Source organism: Pseudonaja textilis, chromosome 2 (genome assembly GCF_049901715.1).
Source record: "Pseudonaja textilis isolate UNSWEBS1 chromosome 2, rPseTex1.2, whole genome shotgun sequence".
Lineage (NCBI taxonomy): Eukaryota > Metazoa > Chordata > Lepidosauria > Squamata > Elapidae > Pseudonaja > Pseudonaja textilis.
Window position 1 is genome coordinate 191,470,673 of NC_141991.1, and position 22,447 is coordinate 191,493,119.

The 22,447-nt window shown below is 36.1% G+C and overlaps 1 protein-coding gene across 1 annotated transcript in view; it reads left to right on the forward strand.

The window, feature by feature from the left end:
• PGM5 (phosphoglucomutase 5) overlaps positions 1-22,447 on the forward strand; it is a 63,902-nt gene that overhangs the window by 36,334 nt on the left and 5,121 nt on the right. Inside the window, exons 7-10 of the mRNA XM_026703772.2 lie at positions 4,594-4,709; positions 7,222-7,357; positions 8,558-8,741; positions 9,585-9,719. Of these exons, the coding sequence (XP_026559557.1) occupies positions 4,594-4,709; positions 7,222-7,357; positions 8,558-8,741; positions 9,585-9,719 (571 nt within the window). The remainder of the gene's footprint in view (positions 1-4,593; positions 4,710-7,221; positions 7,358-8,557; positions 8,742-9,584; positions 9,720-22,447) is intronic.

Below are 22,447 nucleotides of genomic sequence, written 5' to 3' on the forward strand. Positions count from 1 at the left end.
TAAGTACATTTGAAGATAAATACATTACTTTGACTAAACTGTTTCTAACATTTTCCATTTCTCGACCCAGTAAAATTAGCTGGCTTTTTTCCTCAAATCATTTTTTAATATCAGAGGTCATCTTTCACATTTATCTGTATACTGCTAAAACTCCCATTGTCATGACATTTAACAGAGCAAAACAATATATCATAAGGCAACAAAGTACCACAAATGGGCTAATGTACATAATGGGAAGGGAGGGAGGAAGGAAAAAAGGGAAGGAAGAAAAGGAAAGGAAGGAGAAACAGGGAGAAGGGAACCCAGTGTATCTTTTCTGGCCTATAACACCTCATTACATTTCCCCAATTTATGCTCCCCGCCCCCAGTGCACCTTCCTCAACCGTGTGGTGTATCTTGTGCATGCTTGCATATCCTCACCATCCCTTGTGTACTTCCATGTACAATTGCTGAACCACACCCCAACGCACCTCCTTTCTCCCTTCCCCACATGGCAGTAGCGACTTACCTGCCTGCTGTCCTTCAGTCTGCAATATCGCTAATTTTTCCGTTGATTTTCTCCCTACAAACTTACCACAGACAAAGTAAATGGAGAAGTCGGCAGGAATTCTAAAGAGGAAGGGAAAGGGGGAAGGGGGAAGGAGGAAGGAAAGAATATAAGAAGGATGCAGAAGGAAGGAAAGAAGGAGGATTGTTAATCCTCTAAAGCAGGATTTCTAATGACAATAAAGATGCAAAAAAGCAGTGGGCATGGAAGCAACATCCAACTTTTTGCAGGCTTCCCCACTGAGTTAACTGTTTTTTTGTGTTCCCATAGTCATTTTATTTCTCTGTTTAGGCAAGGAAATATCTCTAAAAGGATGACCTAACAAGGCACAGGTTGCTTAATATGGCATAAAAGATGATAATAATATACTACAATTTTAATTTGATATTTTATACTGTAACAGCATCTTGTGTGGTCTGAATAGTTTAACAAACCATAGTTAATTAGATGAACCATCATGTTCTATCCATGAAAAAACTCAGGTAATATATTTCCCCTAGTAGTTCCAGAGATCTTATTTAGAATTTCTGAATTAAAAAATGTGTTCCCATCTGTTTGAAAGGATAATATACAATATTGTGAGGAGTGGGAACGTTAGAAGTTTTCTGTCACAATTTTTGAATGCCACACTGGCTTGGTTCCCTAGAACATAATGTATAGGTAGTCCTCGACTTACAACAGTTCATTTACAACAGTTCATGTTTGAAGTTACAAAGGCACTGAAAAGTTTTTCACACTTACATCCGTTGCAGTATCCCCTTGGTCACCTGATCAATTCAGATATTGGAAACAGAGTCATATTTATGACCTGGGGACATATGATTACCTTTTGCTATTTCCAACAAGCAAAGTCAATGGGGAAGCCAGATTCACTTAACAACCATGTTACTAACTTAACAACTGTGGCAAGAAGAGTCACAAAATGGGCAAAACTCACTTAACAAATGTCTCACTTAGCAACAGAAGTTTTCAGCTTAATTGTGGTTGTACGTTGAAATTAATTTTGTGTCAATGTGCGAACCATATTGCTATAGTAATACTCAAGAAACAGATATTTCAAAACCGGCATGGCACTGTATGTCAGATTTATAATATTTATTTATAATAGATACTTCTTTTGTGTTTCACTTCTGATGTCTTTTGTATTAACTTTTTGAATTTGTGTTTGTGTGGGGCTGAGGATGTTTATTTAAGCTTGTTTGTGTGGGGATTCTCTGGGACTGCCTTCTCCATTTCAGATATAGGGAATTAAATGCCAAGATTGTGGATAGCTTCAACCATTTGAAAATTTATTTCTGTAGAATGAAAATAAAGCAAATTCATTCTACAATATTTTCCTTATTACTGTAGGGCTATGATATCTGGGCTGCAAAACTTTGACAATCATCATTAAGGCAGCAGAGAGTTATTGTAAACTGGTTTGGTGCTATTTAGTGGTCAGATGGATTATTGCAACCCAGATATGGTAGCACTTGTGAAATTTATACTAATGTTTTTGTATGATATTGTAAACACACTGTGAAAGTAATAAAGTAAATAAAATAAAATTTTCTAAAAATACAACAAGCTATTTGTTTTATTCATCAAGATATACTCTTCTGTAAACTATGTGAATTTTTCTGTACATGTGTAACAAGCAATTATAGCTATTTTGGTCTATGAAAAAACATCTAAAAGTGGCAATTATTGGGTATTATTGGCACTAAAAATGGTACAAAATGGAGTACACACTTCATCTTAGATTAATTTGAAGACAAGCTTCCTGGATTGAAATAGCTAGCTAACATTTTGAATATCAAGTTGCTCTAAATCAATGATCATAATCTTCTCTCACAATACAGATCTTGTACCAGAGTTAATTACACATAAATTAAACTATCTTATTTAAAGTTAAAATATTTGTACTTATTCCAAATAATACATCGGCTAATATATATATAACCTATAATTTACCTTTGTGGACATATTTTATTATAAGTTTCTAAGGTATAGAGCAGCGTTTTTCAATTAGTTTCCATTGAAACCCTAGGTCATAATTTAAAATGAAACCCTGCTTTTTGAAATGCTAGTGCTTGCACAACCTAGTTTGCTGATGTTGTGAACATTGTAAATCATAATTTATCTAAGTTAGAAATGAATTGTATTGTGAAGTATTGTATTTTTTGCCAGAGTTTCCTGATAGCTGAAAATTATTTCAAGGATTCTTCTAGTAAAAGAGTTAGGAAAATATGCTAGAGATATTGATTATGAAAAAAAGAGACATGAGACTGACTGGCATATCAGTTAATCTGTGTATCTGTATGTTAAGGATGTGTCTATGTGTGAGAGGGGGGGAGGGAATAAAAAATTAATTTAAATTATGTTTTGTTATTTACATTTAATGCAATTGAAACCCTGGAAAGTACCATTATGAAATAAAATAATTACATTGGATCCAGTTGTTGATGTATCTGATTTGCAAACTGCAATCCAGTTTGCAGTCTTTAGGATTCCAAAGATTTGTCTATTTGGAGTTCACCTCTTTGTTGAAGACTGCATCCTTTCTTTGTACATGTGACAATTATTAACTTTTAGGGCAAATGTTAAGAGATGAATAAAGGGGACATTCCTTTGCACATTGATCCTATGTCTGTTTCTTGCCTTGATAATTCTTAGTTGACTAATACTAATAGCGCTTAGACCAGGGGTGGGCAAACTACGGCCCGGGGGCCACATCCGGCCCGTTGGTCTTTTTAATCCGGCCCGCCGAAGATTGGTACAGAATTAAGGTTTGATGTGAATGATTGAATGATTGCATTCGTTTGATTTTGACTTGTAATGACAGGCATTTCAACACCAGGTGGCAGCCCATCTGTCAAATTTTAAAAGTCAATGAGGCCCCCGAGCCAAAAAGTTTGCCCACCCCTGGCTTAGACTTATATACCACTTCACAGTGCTTCACAACCCTCTCTAAGCAGTTTAGAGAGTCAGCCTATTGCCCCCAACAATTTGGGTCCTCATTTTCCCCACCTTGGAAGGATGGAAGGCTGAGTCAACCTTGAATCCTGTGAGATTTGAACTGCCAAATTGTAGTCAGCCGGCAGTCAGCAGTCAGCAGAAGTAGTCTGCAGTACTGCACTATAATCACTGCGCTCCCTTGGCTCAGTAATGCCATTAAGTTGAAGAGATAACTGTATCTTTTATGTTTTATTGATGTTATTATTGTTTCTATGTTTGAATGTTTGGGATTTTTTTTGTTTTAATTATTGCCAGTTATTTTATTCTTTTTTATTATATTGCTATAGATCTTGATATATTATATACCATATTGTTTCAGTACAATATTGTTTATTGGAGATTATTAGTTTTCTGTTGTTTAGATAGTTTAGGATGTTGAGAATAGAGAAAAGAAGAACAAAAATGCTATTAATATTAATTATAATTTTTGGAGTATCAATGTTACATGCATAGAATTATTTGAGTTTTTCATCCAAAATTGCATATAACATTGAAACAAGAACGTCTGCAAATGACCTCAAAGTATTTGTTATATGATAAAGTTTAGATCTTAAGTTGATTACTTAGTGTTTAATATACCATTTTATTGTATTTGTACACACAAAAATACACAGAGACATTAATAAAGAAAATAATTAGATAAAGCATATTTTAATAAGATTAAAATACTGAGAAAGAAAAAAAAGAAAACAAAATTTTAAAAAAGGAATTACTGAAATTCTGACTTATCCCTTTTATGACATCTGCTACTTTTCAATGTTTGTAAACATTTAGGTTAAATTATTTGGGGAAAAATATTCAAACTTTCAGTTGAATATAGCATTTTGCTCTTCTAAGAAATATTTTTTTCTTAAACTGTATCTAAACTTCTTTTAAACAACTGTACTAAGTAGCATGTGATAGGTTGTTATGGCCAGAACCTAAATCCAGTTTTTAATCCATGGCTTTCCTTAAAATGAATGCATTTAAATAATGCTATCGTATATCCATATATTCAAAAAAAAACTATAGTATATTAATAGGGTATGTTGTATAATGCCTTTTTTTAGGGTTGCAAAATCAATGAAAGTACCTGTATATGAAACACCGGCAGGATGGAGATTTTTCTCAAATCTGATGGATTCTGGTCGATGCTCTCTCTGTGGAGAAGAAAGTTTTGGCACTGGTAAGATTAATACTCTGAAAGCATTTCTTAATATTATTAAACTACAGCGCCTACTCCATTTTACAGCTCTAAAAGGACTATCAAATACATTTCTGCTGAATATATTAAACTTAGATTCTGAACTTTTGGAGCAAAAGCAAATACAGGATGCCCAGAAGACTTTTTTGATGCAACAGAAAAAGATTTTGTTCCTATATTAGCAGCATATTGGCATTTACCCCAAACAATAAAAACATGCTACATTCTACATAAAACATTTTGGAGGATGGGAAGAACATTATACATACAAAAACAGCAAATAAAGTGGTTAGCTCACCTGGGGAGGATGTTGTGGGATTCCATGTTGTACAAGGTATATAAAAAAAGGAGAAGGTCAAAGAATGTGAGGCAGATCCAGAAAAAGGTAGAGAGACAACATCAAAGATGCACTCCAACAACATCAACTAACAATGGCTGAGGGTGCCAGAAGAGCAAGAGCCAGAATTTTGTATCTCCCTCAACACCTAACGTGGTAAAAGAGGAAGTAAAGAAGAGAACAACAATAATGCATAAGTAAGCAGTTAATGATCTGCAAACCATTATAATGCCAAAGTGAAGGTATATGGGTGATGCCATCAGTGACCAAAGCTGCCACTGCATACTTGCCTCTCAGCGTCTTATGAAAATATATAAATGGCAGCTTTTGTGTGATGAATTTAGGCATGTTTCATCGTTTTGCCCTCCACATAAGTTAATGCCAATCACTACCATGAAAACCTCTATAAATAAAAATAGCTAATTCAATTTTGAGTTGGACTGCAGGATATCTAAACGATTTCTCTCTTGCCTTCTCAGTCTACTTAAAATATGAATCAGAACAGCAACTTAACCTTATATGAACATGAAATTCTAATGTGTACTTTTTGCTTGAAATGCATGTGTGTTTTTGTTCAGTGAACTGGAGTTGGTAGAAACTTAATGATGAACTCTTCCGAAGTATATTGGCATGATCAGTATTTATCCATCAAACATTCTACTTTATATTTCATCCATTATACTTAGTACCTTTGGTATGTGGGCTTTATCTTTTTTTAAAAAGCATTTAAAGAATAGAATAAATAGCTGCATAAGATGAAAAAAGTGGGGGGAAATCTAGTCAATAAATTATTTATAATTATCATAAAATCCATTATTTCATTAATTAAATGCATAGAACTAAATTCATAGTATCATCTTAAGAAATAACTAAAAATCTATATAAAATTCTATATCGTAATACTGGCATTGGTATTAATGACACCACTTATTATGGTGCTCAGAATAAATGTACATAATCATGTTAAATGAAAGAAAAGGAAAAAAAATCAGAAAAGAAAAAAAGTATAAAAATCAGTAAAAACATAAAATTCTAAATTTCTTCCCAGACTGACTTATGATTATATCAAGATACTTATAAACAGTGCAATTACTTCTATCTGTATGTTAATTATTTCCCTTTACCATATTCTTAATATCTGAGTTTGCCTTGTTGTATAATATAGGACAAGGGTGTCAAACTCGCGTCGTCACAGTGGCATCATGTGATGTATTGGGACTTTTTCCCTCTTCGCTAAACTGGGCGGGGGCGTGGCCAGCATTGATGCATCCGGCACGCAGGCTGGGAGTTTGACTGCCCTGCTATAGGATATATAGGGGAACCATTCTTGCTTATATTTAATAAAACTCTTTTTTTCTTTTTTGTGCTTTTTGTTAGTGTTGATTTCTGACATCTTCCTGGATTAATCCCTGTAGTTTCCTTGGAAATTTTCAGAGATTATTTGCTCTTGTCTTCTTCCTAGGATTAAGAGAAAATGTCTGGCCCAAAACCACTCAGCTAGTTCTGTCCTTAAGGCAGCACTAGAACTTCTAGTCTCCTGGTTTCTACCCCATTGCCTTTAACCATTATACCAAACTGCAGTGGTGGGATTCAGATTGTTTTACTACCGGTTCAGTGGGTGTGGCTTGGTGGGCGTGCTTTGCCTAATGCCCGTGTGCAGCTTTCCCCACACCAGCTGAGGCCTGCAGTGCCAATCAGCTGAGAGGATAAAGAAGAGAAAAGCCCAGGGGCGGGTGTGTGTGTGTGGGAGATCCTGCATTTTTCTTTCTTCTCTCAGCTGATTATCTGAGGCTTTTTTCCCTCCTCTCAGCTGATCTTCGGAGGCTTTCTTTGGCGAATGGCGAACCAGTCCGAACCAGTAGAATACCACCACTGCCAAACTGGGTCTCTTAAATGTCTGGAGTTTTAAAAATGCAACCAATACATGTGATAAAGGATTAGAAAGGGGACCAGTCTGGAGAAGTTGAAGTTTATTGTTTTATGTGTGTTGCATAAGCAAAAACTCAAATTGTCCAAATCCTAGTCTACTTTTACTATAGTGAGAATATTCTCACATATTTGGGAAGTACAGTAATTTACTGAATAGCCGTATCTCTTGTTTCCAATCCAAAGGAGATTATCTCTTATCATATAATACGTTTACTATTTTTTCCATAGGATCTGACCACATCCGAGAGAAAGATGGACTTTGGGCTGTTTTAATTTGGCTCTCAATTATAGCAGCTCGAAAGCAGGGCGTGGAGGAAATTGTTAGAGATCACTGGACAAAATTTGGCCGTCACTATTATTGCAGGTGAAGAGTTATCAGCAGAATGATAGCCATTTTAATTCAAGTTTTTGCAACATTTTTTTATGCCTTTAGAAATAACGATAAAAGTAGTTACAATTATGACTGTGCGTGTATCAAACCGCAAACCATTCATTTCAATTTTTGCAAAAACTACAATATCGGCTTGTACTGCAGCATAGAAATATGGTAATCATTGTAAAGTGAACTCTTGCATTCAGATATAAGTTGAGTGCTATTAATTTATAGCCAAGACATTTTTAAAAAATTACCAGCAGCATATTCCAAAAAATTCAAAACCAGACAATATTGGTATTCTAAAGCTAAAAGTATTAAGAGCATTGATGTTTTATTTGTGTATTATTTAATTTTATTTAACTTCTATTTGCATTTTATTATAAAAGGAAAATCATGAAATAGATAAACATTGTCCCATAATTATAACATTAAAGTTGTAGTAGCTTCATTTATACCAGGGGGTGTCCAATTTTGGCAACTTTAAAACTGTGGACTTCAACTCCCAGAATTGTATAGCTGGCTGAGGAATTCTGGGAGATGAAGTCCACAAGTCTGCCAAGGTTGGGCATCCCTGGTTTATGTCATCATGTTGTCAGGGTTCCAAGTAATATACCCATAGCAAACAAAACTCCGAGGCAAGTGGGTTCCTCAAAGAATAGTTTTATTGGACATATCATATTGGCACAAGCTGGTGAAAAGCGACTCTGAATACTCCCATGGTTTTCACCAAATTAAAAGTAAAAGTTTCTCCCCTTTCCCAAACAATTGGTCACATGGTTCAGTCCAGTTGCCTGGTGAAATTGCTCCTCCTCTCTCCAGCCACCTGTGGGAATGTCCTGCTTGTATTGCATTTCTAATTTTCTGACATGGCACCCACTCTTCAGACTGTCCTCCCCAAGATCAGACTTCCTCCAAACCTCTGGCCTTTCACAAGGCACTAAAACTTGGCTTTGCCATCAAAATTGGAGCCTTGGTAGTGTGGGTGAGGTGTTTCTCAGCTGAATTATTGTGGAACGCTTGGTTTCTACTTCTTATGTATTTTTGTGTTTAATTGCTGGTTTTGTTTTTAATTCTGTTTCTATCCCATTTTAACTGTCAGCTGCCAAGTCATATAAATACAGCCGTAACAGATTTCCTAAATAAATAATACATATTAATTTTTCACATGTTTCTTGTTTGCAATACAAGATTTGATTATGAAGCACTGGACCCTAGAATGGCATACTACATAATGAGAGACCTGGAAGCCTTGATCACTGACAAATCTTTCACTAATCAACAGTTTGCTGTTGGAAACAATGTTTACACTGTGCAGAAAGCAACCAACTTTGAATATGTGGATCCCGTAGATGGCACTGTGACCAAAAGACAGGTATGCCCAGGAGATTTTTTTTTCCACACATAACATGACATCATTGAAAGAGGAAAATAACTGGTAAGAACCAGGACAAGACTTAAGATAATTGAGAACTTGCATAATTTGTCGCTTTTGCTTTAACCTTCACTGCCAGCAGCAACAACTAGATCTGAGCAGATTCCAAACATAGCAACTGGGAAAAGAAATAGAAATGTGCATTATTTTTAACTTTTGCTATTATAAGTGTGACAATTTTATTAATGGAAAATATCTCCAAGGCCCAAATAGTAAGCGAAATCATTTCTATTTTAATTAGCAGACAAGTCAAACAATTCCAGTTGTACATATATATATGTGTGTGTGTGTGTGTGTTTTCTTAAGTTTTCACGGGTACTTACATGTATGGTATTCAGCTATGTTCGGATATTTTCCCACGTCATTATAGTTGTGCTTTTAAAGTTGTAGCAACGTTTCGGCAGAATCTCATCTGCTATCATCAGGCTTCTGTATTGTGAAGACGAACACAATACAGAAGCCTGATGATGGCAGATGAGATTCTGGCAAACGTGCTACAACTAAAAGCACAACTATAATGACATGGGAAACTACCCAAACAAAGCTGAATACTATATATATATATATATATATATATATATATATATATATATATATATATATATATATATATATATATATATATATATATATATGTTAAAAATTATGTCCTCATGTTGAATAAGAAAATCAATTATTGTTGCAAATGAACTCTTAATTGCTACAGTATAGTAACATTTACTTTAGCAAATGTCTGTTCTCAAGAATTCTGTTTCTGTGCTTATACAATATTTCATCCTGCAGGGGTTGAGGATTATATTCACTGATGCTTCCAGACTCATCTTTAGATTAAGTGCTTCAAGCCATGTGCGAGCCACCCTTAGAATCTATGCAGAAAGTTATGAAAAAGATCCCAGCAAACATGAGAAGGAGCCACAGGTAAACAGAGATAAATTACTTTTATACTTCCAAGAAAAAGATACTATGTATGTCAGCGGTCCCCAACCTTTGCGGCTTATCAGCCCTGCTTGGGGGGGGGGGAAGTGTGCCATGCATGCACACGTAGCTCGACTGCAAGTTGAGCTGAGTGCGCATGTGCGCCAGCCTGCTTCTCGCATGAATTGAGCTATACATGTGCCAGCCCACTACTTATGTGCCTGGGTTGCAAATAGGACACAGCCCAATATTGGGCTGGGTGTTGGGGACCCCTGGTTAAGATATTCAAAGGAAACTAAGATGTATGGTAGACTTCCCCACTGGTTGGCCTTCATTCATATCTGGAGACCATTTCTGTTCATGGGAAGGGGGGCACCGGTATGGCTAGGTCTAACCAGAGACATCATGCCTTTCATCTCTTACATTTATTAATTGAAATCACTTCAAACTGGAGGAAAATCCTGAATATTATGTAAGCAAATAGTAGATTGGTACAGTTTCATTCTTAAATATGTAGTGATGGTTCATGTGGCCAGACATTGTAACGATACAAATTGTAAAACATATACCCTTGGCAAGAGTGTTTTAAGTAATAGACTGCTTTACAGAGGGTATAAATTGGGAATTAATCATGGATAGCAGAGCAGAATCGATAAAGGTGGGGGAAGTTTTTCGAACGTTTTTTTAAAAATTCTAAAAATGCTGTCTCTCACCCGCAAAAAAATTCTCACTGGAAAGAGAGATTCTAGAAAGGTCACAATAAAGACCCCGAATTGAGAGTTCTACATTTTGTTGCTAGTCCCACTTTTACCTCTGTCTCTTGTTCTTTCTTATTTCAAAATGCCGTGTTTACTGTAATCACATCATGTATTGACATCTCTCGCTGGCTGAGATCCCCAGTGCTGTGCCAAACCATGAATTGTTAATTATCCAATAATTTATTTATTTATTTATTTATTTTATTTCATTGTGTTGTTATGACCACCCATCCCACAAACAAGTGACTCCAAACTTTGTTAAGGCTTCATTTTGAGTCTTTATATATTTACAGGCTCTGTACTCTTATTATGCTACCTTATGGTTCAAGGATAAGCATTGGCAAAGTACAAAACTTTCCATGGTTGAAATGCAGTAATCCATGCCTTTTCTTTACATCACCTAAATAAGATTGCAAGTCTAAGCGCATTTATTTGAAGTGCAAGAGTTGCATTTCCAAATAAACAAATCAGGCAATAAAACCCTGATTTAAAAAGAATAGATTTCATCTTTCTGTTCCTTAAAGCAGAACTTAAGAAAGCTTCTCCTGCCAAGCCTAAAAAGATTGCAGCTCAAAAGGCAAGATCAAATTGTTTGTAATAAGAATGGGGGAGATTTGGGGGGCCTGTTTCTATAAAACTACTTTTATGTGCACCATACATGGCTATAGGATACATTCTTTTAACATGAAATTTTCTCATGGTAGAAAAGAAGGAAATATATATATTTTTATGCACAGAGACCTCCTTATTTCGCCCTTTCTCTTTTATTTTACTTTCATAAATTTAAATTTAAATTCAGCATAGCTCGTTGTTAAGCTAATTTGTCTGGAGAATTACTTTCCTAATGTATTCCAGTAATTTGCTGCAGTTATACTGCAGTTGGGAAATACATCCAAGCAACTTTTGGATTCCTTGTAAGGAAGAAATGCGAAGCTGCTGGAGAGTTCTTTTCTGTATTTATAAACAAAAACTGTTCTGTACTAAAGAGGAGCTAAGGGATAAAGGAGTGTTTCAGCAAATGCAGCCAACATCTCCAGAATTCATACTTGCTGTCAATTTTGCCAAATTGGAAATGTTCGCCAGACAGGCTTTCTCAAGGGAGGAGAAGGAAGAACAGTATCTAAATTATCTGGGGATGAGAATAGCATGTGAAATTAAAAATTAGGGTTCAGCCTTGCATCCAGGATGGGTACCACAGTTGCAGAATAATCTTAGCTCTCGGTAGGAAATGTATTTAAGATTGTCAAAATTATCAAGTTATTCAATCCAGCTTTTTTTTTTTTCCGGAGGGAAAGTGTGTCTGGGAGAAGATTTAAGGTGGGATGTTTTGCTAGAGATCCATTAAGAGCAAAGTGCCAATAGTTTTCTTTCTCCCCACTCCCTTTTTTTTTCTATTTGGGAAAAAAAAAACCCTTTACTTGCTGTTTTTATCAATAGGAACAATAAATTGGGAAAGCAGCAAGTGCATAAAAACCAGAAAAGGAGAACATATTTCAATATCGGGAATATTGTTAGGATGCTTAGTTATGAGCCGATATAACTTAGGAAGAGGGTCCTTTCTAAGTTTTTTCCTCTGACTGTTAAGCCATTGAGGGCTCCCCGCTCTTTTGTCCCATTGTTTCCTGGCCAGCATCCCATTCCCTTGGACCCCAAGGTCATCCTGATTTACATTTACATGTTGTAACATCTTGAAACAGATTTAAAAAACAAACGAACAAACAACATCTGCGCATAGAGGTTGTGAATATCTGTTCCAACTTTTGACCCATAACTAGGAATAGTGAGGTTTGGAATCTTTCCCAAGTGATGTTTTGCTGCAGCTGCTAGAAGAACCAGGTATTTCCCTTCGTATGTGAAATGGCATGACCCGGGCCACTTTGTGCCCAGCCAGTGCAATAATGAACATACTCTTTGGAGAAAAATTAATCACCAGCTAATACCCAGATAATAGAATAGGCAGCGCAATCGGACTAGAAGTAATTCTTACACATTGCATTAGGTCATAATGGAATTTATTCATTTTTTTCTGTACCCGAATACACCAATCGTTGCAGAAATAAGTCATAAGTGATCAGCAGATCATTTTTTATGGCATGCAGTATCTTCCAACATTGAGTTGGCAGAAACTTGGCAACTGCAGCAGCAACATTTTTCATAAGAAAGAAAGAAAGAAAGAAAGAAAGAAAGAAAGAAAGAAAGAAAGAAAGAAAGAAAGAAAGAAAGAAAGAAAGAAAGAAAGGAATCGTGTCAGCCTCCAGTAGAAAGTCCTGATTTCTTCATCACAAACTCTACAACCCTTAAAAGCTGCAAAGGTGTATTACAATGTGTATCTCCTAGCCTCAAAGTGTTTGCCCATCCCTGAACTGTGTGTTAGCTTTCCCCCCAACAATCTGTAGTTAAAAATCTTTGCTTACCAGTATGTGTGAATTTAGACTGTATATGAAATTTATTATTTTATTTCATTTCTTATTAATCTCCTTTACTCCTTCCTTTCCCTGTCGTCAATATTTCTGTAAATTTACCATTCATTGCCATACTTTGTACTTGAACATTGTGATATTTAAGAGAGTTGTTTTTCAGTGTGGGCAGGGTATAAGTCAGTGGGAGATGCGTCATGGAAAGAAGTAAGACTTTATGTAGTGATTTCCTTTCCGGACACATCTGAGGGAACCTGCAGTGCATTTCTAATAGCCTTTTCTGTCTCTGAAACATATGCAGGAGTCATACTTCCTGTCCACTGGCAATTGCGACTATGTATTTTACAAATTTTATTTTTTTAAGTATCTTGAGATAACCTGGAAAACAATAGGGAATGTTCTGCCAATAAAATACCTAATTATTTGATGTATTTTGACCCACCTCACTCAGACTAAAGGGAAGCCCTTCTGCAAAAAAGATTGGATACTTGTAATCATTCAAATCAGAATAAATAGAAGTTATGAGTTAAAAAGTGAGGAGCACTGTGATTTACCATGTCCAAAAACACTGCCGTTAAACTGTCAACTTTGTCAAATAACTCTGGGTCTAGGATTTTGGCAGCATCTCCTATGCAGGAATTTTTTTTTAAAAGGATTTTTTTTCTTATCATTTCCTCTTTGATAGAAAATGTTTCATCTATGACAGTTTTGAATTAGCTTCTGTTAAATACAAAGGGTAAGAGAAGGTATTGTTAGTAGTAATTCTGCCATATAGATTACTCAGCAATAATTGTGTTTCAGTTGCCATTTTTAGTAAATGATTTAAAATTAATGTACAGAATATTTGTTTTCCATAAAATATGGTGCATATCTCAGGATATTTAACTTTTACCCAGCAGAGCGCTATTGATAAAGGTAGACCCTATAGAATTATTTTGAGAAAAAAAAACCCAAAGAAAGACTACGTAGGTCCCTATATGTTTTAACTTTGAGGTACGCTTATGTACATTAAATTACAGTGGATATTTTTTTAGAACAGTAACAGTGTTTTTAGAAATATATGTTTCAAAAGGAAGGACAAGAAGCAATGGATGGAAACTAATCAAGGAGAGAAAACCAACTTAGAACTAAGGAGACATTTCCTGACAGTTAGAACAATTTATCAGTGGAACGAATTGCCTCCAAAAGTTGTTGGGTGCTCCAAATTTGGAAGTTTTAAAGAAGATATTAGATATTAGACAATTTGTCTGAAATGGTATAGGGCTTCCTGCCTGAGCAGATAGTTGGATTAGATCCTGCAATATGCAACTCTTACACTGCAAAAACATATGGACTACACAACTCGATCAGGGCAAAGCAATAGATGCAATCTACATAGACTTCTGTACATAGTTTCAGTGGTACATGACAAACTACTCCTAAAACTAAAATCTTATGGTGTCTCTGGACATCTGCATAACTGGATAGAAGCATTCCTATCAAACAGACAACAAATGGTCAAAACTGGGAGCGTCCTATCAAATTCTGTACCTGTCAACAGTGGTGTCCCCCAAGGCAGTGTTCTAGGACCAACTCTCTTCATACTCTACATAAATGACCTCTGTGATCATATTAAGAGCAACTGCGTTCTCTTCGCTGACGATGTAAAGCTATTCAACACCATAGACAATACTGCTACCCTTCAAAAAGATCTTGACTATATATCAGAATGGTCAAACAAATGGCAACTTCAAATCTCAACAAACAAATGCTCTGTCCTACATATTGGCAAAAAAGTTCAGAAAATAAAATACAGGCTGAATAGTCAAGACCTTGTTGATGATCCAAACTTTGTCAAGGACCTTGGAATACTCATCTCTAATGATCTAAGTGCTAGAGCCCACTGTAACTACATAGCCAAAAAGGCATTAAGAGTTGTTAACCTAATCTTACGTAGCTTTTTCTCTGGTAATATTACACTAATAACTAGAGCATATAAAACATTTGCTAGACCAATACTCCAATACAGCTCATCAGTCTGGAACCCACATTACGTATCTGATATTAACACAGTCAAGAAAGTCCAGAAATATTTCACAAGAAGAGTTCTCCACTCCTCTACTCGTTGCAGAATACCTTATGCCACCAGACTCGAAATTCTAGACCTAGAAAATCTAGAACTACGCTGCCTTCGGTCCGATCTAAGTATAGTATATAAAATCATACATTGCAATGTCCTACCTGTCAATGAATACTTCAGCTTCAACCATAACAATACAAGAGCAAACAATAGATACAAACTCAAGGTTAATCGCACCAAACTTAATTGCAGGAAATATGACTTCAGCAACAGAGTGATCAATGTCTGGAATACTCTACCTGATTCTGTGGTTTCTTCCCTAAACCCCCAAAACTTTAACCTTAGACTTTCTACTATTGACCTCACCCCTTTCCTAAGAGGTCTGTATAGTAATTACAATTATTAATCGATTTCCCTTTGTTCTGTAATATAGCTTTTTTGCTTCCTCTTTATTTTCCATTGCTCTCTTAGTTGCTTAAGCAACATTTAAAAAGACAAATTGCACTGTTTTTATCAATGGCAGCGAGAACAGTGATCCATTCCAGCACAGTAAAAAAGTTATTAGGTATATTTTATTATCAATGCAGTCCACACGAGCATAGTTATATCAAAAGTGGGGAAATATTCAATGAGATAAACAAAACCTGGTCAAAATGCAAAGGTAATTTATGCTACCTACATAGAGAACAAACAGTCTCTGAAGTTAGTTTTGAACACTCAGAAACCCAGTGCTTCTACAAGAGAAACCTCTAAGCATCATGAATGCAGTTATGTACAAAACAAATACTTCAAATGTTTGATGTTTATTCTCTGGATTCACTGCTACTTGAACACAAATAATTCAACCATTCCAAATAATACATTTTTTTCCAAATCTCTTTTATAATTACCATTAGTTGCCATGGACAAACCAAGTTCATATACTACTTTTTAAAAAAAGCATATTTTTCCTAAAATAACTTTCAGGTTACTAATCATAAGTAGTGTAAAAAAAATCTGATTGGTTTGGATTGTGAAAATTTTTTGGACAGAAGGAGAATAAGTAAAACAGAAGGACCTCCTAAGTTCTGATTCTCAACTTTGGTTAGAGCCATTGTGCTTTTATTCATTTATTCCTTCCAATTTTTGAAAGCTGAGGACAATCGGTGTTTTTGTCCAAAAAAAACATTGTTTAGCCGGTAGCTTGTCTAAGTCAGTGGTCGCCAACTAGTGGGTCAGGGACCACTGGTGGTCTGCAGGAAAATTTTGGTGGTCTGCAGAGAAATGTCACCTCCAAAGCACCCCCCCAAAGCAATTAATCCAGGCTGCACGGAACACAAGGCTATGCCGCCCACATGGCCCGTGGGAACACAAGGCTTGCATTGCTTGCATTGCGAACAACACAAGGTAGTGAGGGGAGGGTGGGAAGGGTAGGGGGCGGGAACTTTCCCCATGCACCTGGCCTGGCAACCGGGCTGCTTCTTTCTGCTTCTTTCTTCTTCTGTTTTTGGCTGCATGCAAGGAAAGCAGCAAAAGTCTTTCTTTCTTTCCCCCCAAACTCCGGCAGAAATGAGTCTTTGAGACCCTGCAAGGCATCCTGCTCCAAGAGGATGCACTGGTGTGACAAGTCTCACAAAGACTCATTTCTGGCAGAGTTTGGGGGAGAGAAAGAAAGACTTCTACTGCTTCTGCTGCTTTCCTTGCATGCAGCCAAAAGTCTCTCTCTCTCTCTCTCTCTCTCCCTCTCCCCCCAAGAACGGGGCTGCTGCGATCCCAAATAAAGAATGATCGTTTGGTAGGAAAACGGGGTGGGGAATTTTCTGCAGACTTTTGGGGGGATTTTCCCAGAGTCTCTGGTCACGGGATTTAAAATTATGAGTTTGGTGTGGTTCCTGACGTCCAAAGGGTTGGCGACCCCTGATCTAAGTTGTTCTCCGTCCTAGAGCAGAAGGTCTTTCCATACAAAAAGGAAATGAAATCAATTAGTAAGGAAGAAAATAAAATAAAATGGATAAACTTCAGGAAACTTAGACCTGTTCATCTCCTACACTTAGAAGAGAAGGTGAAACTGAGAAGCCAAGTTAACTTGACCGCAACCGTGCCAGTTTTTTTTAAGGTGCAGTGAAAAGTGTACAGCTGATTTAATCTCCTGCAAAAAAATGCCATGGCTAACCTGTGGATTTGAAGTTGAAAAAAGCGGTGCTGAAAATGCATGAAAACCCTACCTTAAAAGTTCTGCGTTTAACATTCAGAAGTCTAGAAGAAGAGTGAGGCAGGCATTCTTTCCAGTGGTGAAACAGATGGCTCTCAACCTCAATCGAGTTTCACTACTACAAAATGAAATTCTGCCCTCCCCCCGAAAGGCATTTGGAATACATCACAGTTGAGTCATAAATAAATGAGTTTAGCTGCCAAATTCATCTGACCTCATGGGATGGTTGCTGTCTATAGCTGCTTTTGAACTAACACAATTTATAGTGACCGTAGTCAAGTATATGGCGAGCATACAGGATGGTTATGTGAATTATGAGATGATTTTGAGGTGTGAAAAATCAAACAATTTAATCAGAAAAGCAACTTCACTCCTCAAATTTGAATATGGCTAAAATGAAAGGCATCAGAGTACAGAGCATATTATTCTAACAAGGTTTTATTTCCTTTAATCCATGGCCTTCATGAAATTCACAGTCACTGTTTGAAAGATGCCTTACAAAGGCAAAAGACACGTTTTATTTTTTGAAAAAATTTGCTCAAGTTTTCATTTACAGATTTGGTAAAGTGAGTGTTTGGCAACTGTTTTACCACAGAAATGTTATGGAAAATAGGCTAAAATCTGGACTCTAGATGACTTTGAGGTATTAGGGGATATATCGGATGACAATTTGGTAGTGCTGGCCAGGATGCTAGGAGTTGTAGTCCTCCTTAACTGGCAGACTTCAAGTTGTAAAAGTCTTCTTCTTATCACCCATGGAGATTGATCTTCTAGATCAGGGGTCTCCAACCTTGGCAACTTTAAGACTTATGGACTTCAACTCCCAGAATTCTTAAAGTTGCCAAGGTTAGAGACTCCTGTTCTAGATGTTGTTGAACTGTAACTTTTAGGTGTTCATGTCATGCAGTAGTCCTTGCTTAATGATTGGTCACTTAGTAACCATTCAAAATTACAGACCTCCCCCCAAAAGTATTTACAATCTAATTTTGAAGTTCCAACAGCTTACAAACCACCCACCTCTGGATCATATGATTACATTTTGGGTGCTTGGCAGCTGTTGTATTTACAACCATTTGCAGTATCCCAGGATCAAATCACCATGATTTTAGTGGTTTTTTTTAAAGAGTTTCCTTTGTTTATTTCTAATTTTGCCCCCCCCCCAAATTCCATTGAATAAAAGCTATTTACTTAACAACCATTGTATTCACTTAACAACCAGCACAAAAAAGGTGGTAAATTCAGACACGGTCACATGTGAGCGTTTTAATGATTGGAAGAACTTACGACTATCATTCCAGGCTCAATTACAGTTGTACATTGAGAACTATCTATATAATAAGATTGTTATTGAACATCATTTGGAAGGCTTTAGGCTCCCAATCTATCATGGCCTACATGCTTGAGTTTATGTAAGCCAATTGAACTTGGTGCTTTTATGTCTTTCCGATTACATGCTAAATTAGGGTGGAGATATAAATATATATATATATTTATCTCCATGCTTATTACATAACTAATATTAATAGATTATTAATGTGCCATCTGAAGGAAGAATAAGGTTCAAAGCACTTAAGACAAAATGTTTTTCCCATAGTTCTTCCCCAAGGTTAGACGTAAGTTAATTTACTTAGTTCACCTGTATTTGTTATAATATCTGCCTCCAGATAGAAAACTTGGCTTTGTAATTATACTTCTTCTGGCCTTTTAACACAAACTCAGGAATCTTAAGTAGAACTGATCACCTGGGTATTTTTGATCTTGAAAAGCAAAAAATATGAGATGGGTGGAACAAATGTTTCCTCAAATCAGGCCATCATTTCCACATATGAATGAAACAAAGCAAAATATTGGCTGCTCTGGAAATTCCTGGATATCAGAACAAATACCAGCTTATAGCGTATGGTAATTTTGTAAACAAAACCTTTATTTCACTTTATGATTGGAATAGCAAGCAGTTAGACTACTACAGAACTGAAAATCATGTGTTTCATTCTTGGTAATTAATTGAAAAAGTGCACCTGCTTGTCATTGTATTATTCAACAGCCATAACCTTTGCATGGGTTTTATTAGATAGTTATAATAAATTGAACCCTGAACTTTTATGTACTCTTATAATTTGATTTTATTTCTTTATCAAGTGAAACTATGATTGTGGTAAATTCATTTGTATCATATGATTCCCAACTAGCTGCAGATAAAAAGGTGAACAGAATAATAAAATAATTATTGCACATTTTGAACCAATATCTGAACTATTTTTAGATATAATTTATTGTACTTGATTGGATTATATATTTACAAACTGTACCATTTATTTCCGTCCTTTATTTATAGATAAGAAATTAGATAGGACAAGAAGAGGTAATTTGTTGTACTTTAAGACAGGGTGATAAGTTAAAAATTGTTTATACTTGTTCCAAGGAAGGGGAAATCATTTCTTTATATATTTCTTTTCTTTTACTGTGTGCTTATTCTTTTTTTTAATTTCTCTGCACTTGCTATCTTTTTCTTTTTATTGTTTTCAGGGGGAATTCGTTTCTATTAGTTTCATCTTTGTAATTGTAATGTTTAATAAAATTACTATAAAAATGTTTGTTCTTACTTTACACAGTACAAGTTGGATAATAGAATTTAAAACTGACTTAACAGAATGTTCCTGAATAGTATTTTCCCAGCAACGGCAATTTTGCGATGGAAAAGTTGGTGGCTTATGAAAAATGGTTATTTGGTTCTGAAAGAACAATAACAAGAGGGGTGTTGGCAGCATATGAAAAAAAAAAAAGATGGCAGCTGTGATAGTACGATCAAAGTCCATTTTCCTTGTGATGTGTGCAGTATGCATAAAATCAGGTAGACCTTCAATTGTAAGATCATGGCTGCCATCTTGATTTTTTAAAACACCGCTTAGCAACCAGGAAGCATTCCATTTCCTCTTACACAGGAAGTGACACTCAGCTGCCGGGGTTTTCTACAGTGTAACTCTATAGACAATCTGAAACAAAGAAAGTGTTCCCTTTTTAAAAAAAATATTGTAAAAATCAACTCCAGATATGCCAGCTAGTAATGAAAGGCATCAAACACATTTGGAGAACCCAGGTGGGAAAAGACTGTTTTGGAAGAAACAGATATAAAGACCCAAACTTCTTTTTTTAATTTAGTCAAATAGAGGTGATATAATTTGCATGATTCTTGATAAATAGTGACAGCACCATTGGTTACATGCTTTGAAATGTCCCATAAGCTACTCAAACATGAATGAAACACATCGATCCCTGCTATTTTGCCCCTTAACAAGGAGGCAGGGGCAATCGTGTACTTCGAAGTAAAGTCACCTTGCCTTAAGTGGATCCTTGTGATCTACCTAGCAAGAATCGTCTCAATTCACAAGCAGTGTCATTTCACATACAGAAGCCAGCAGGAGTTTTTATTTTCCATTTACACCCTGTGGATTTTCAGAATGGGGCATAGAGAATGCATTGTTTGGTAATGCATACTACAAAGTGCAAGCGGCTGTGAGGTGAAGTACAGCATAAATTCAGCTGTCCCCTGAAATAAAAGGAGAAAAAAGTTCAGTTCTTTATAATGAAATTCTGTCTGGCAGTGGCTGTCCTCTGTCTGTCTGTTTATCTATATTTAATCTATCCATCTACTTATCTACTTATCTGTTACCAGTTTCCCCTTCTTCCTTGCATGAAGATGATGTTTAGAGACTAAGCAGACATTTTAAGATAGAATCCTCAATCATTTCTCAAAAGTTGAAAGACCAGCCCAATTCACTCTCAAGATTGGGGTTTTTTCAAGTGAATGTATAACAACTATTCTACTCCTGGATTTTTAAAGGGCCAAATTCCCATTTCATCCCTTATAAGAAAGATGACCTGTCCTGAGTCTCATCGTGCCTGTGGCTCTGAATTATCTTGGAATAGGAGTGTCAAACTCACGGCATCATGTGACGTATTGGGACTTTCTCCCCCTCCCCCCCTTTGCTAAACCGGGAATGGGCATGGCCAGCGTGTGATGCATCCAGCCTGCGGGTCACGAGTTCGACAGCCCTGTCTTAGAAAGTCCATTGTATTTGTAATATTAAGTTACAGATATAAGAGTACTTGGGGAAAAAAGCAAGTTGTAAAGAAAGATAAATAGATATTTTTTTCCAGCCCATCATATATCTATTTTTTAGAAGATCGTTTACATTTTTCAGAAAAAGGTATGCAGAGTTTTGCTGGAAGCAAAAGACGATAACATTTCAGATATATATTATAGCAACATGTCCTCCACCCTTAAAATGATGTCATTATTTTGTGAAACAGATCTTGGAATTATTTGAATCACATACTATTAAAAATGTAATAAATTAAACTAGTTCCTATTTTCATAATGTACTGTATTACAGAGCAGTATTTAGGCTAATATAAGTAGTTCCTTTCTTATTTATGACAAGCTGATGTGATTTCAGCCAAAAACCTTTCTGAGCTTTTGGTCATTTCTAAAACCATTATGTGATTTTCTCACATAAAAAGTTCAGCTAGTTATAACAGGAACATTAACAATTATATCAAAGTTGTGATATAGAATTTGTGGGATTTGTTTGTTGGGTTAGAGTTTGCGTTAATACAGTATTGATTTTTTTTTTATTAATGGATATGAGTGAAATATTATCTTTGACATTAGACATTAAGTGAACACTTCCTCTTTTATATCACTTCCCCATCCATAGTAAGGTTCACAAAGTCATAAAAGCAGAAGTTTCCAAGATAATGTTTGAAAACGTTTCATTTAAGTAGAAGCAAAAGGCAACTTATTTGATTTGTCTGATGGAATGCCGAGAAATTGTACTCTGTATTTTTTAAGTCATTCTCTCTGGTTAGCAGAACTTTTTAAATTAGGCATTCATGGGAGAGCTTGAGCTTTTGGAGACTTCGCTTTTCTTCAACATCTACATCTACAACCCTGGATTTGAGGTGATCAAATAGAGAGAGGAAATTTGTTGTAGTGGTTAAGGATTAGGGTGGTAATCAGGGTGCCAGGAATCCTAGTCCTGCCTTATGTATGAACCCAACTGGGTGACTTTGCACCAATCGCTCTCTTTTTCTCAACTCTTTAAAGGAGGCAATGGCAAATCACACCTCATATCTTGCCCCCCAAAATAGTAGGAGTTGTCCATGCAGTTGCCAAGAGTCAACACTGACTCCAAGGCACCCCAAAAAATTTAATATCCTGATGATAACCAGTGACATAACTCTCGTTCGACATCAGCGGAGATATAGTGGAAGTCTTGACTCAGTGCCTGGATCTATGAAAGAGT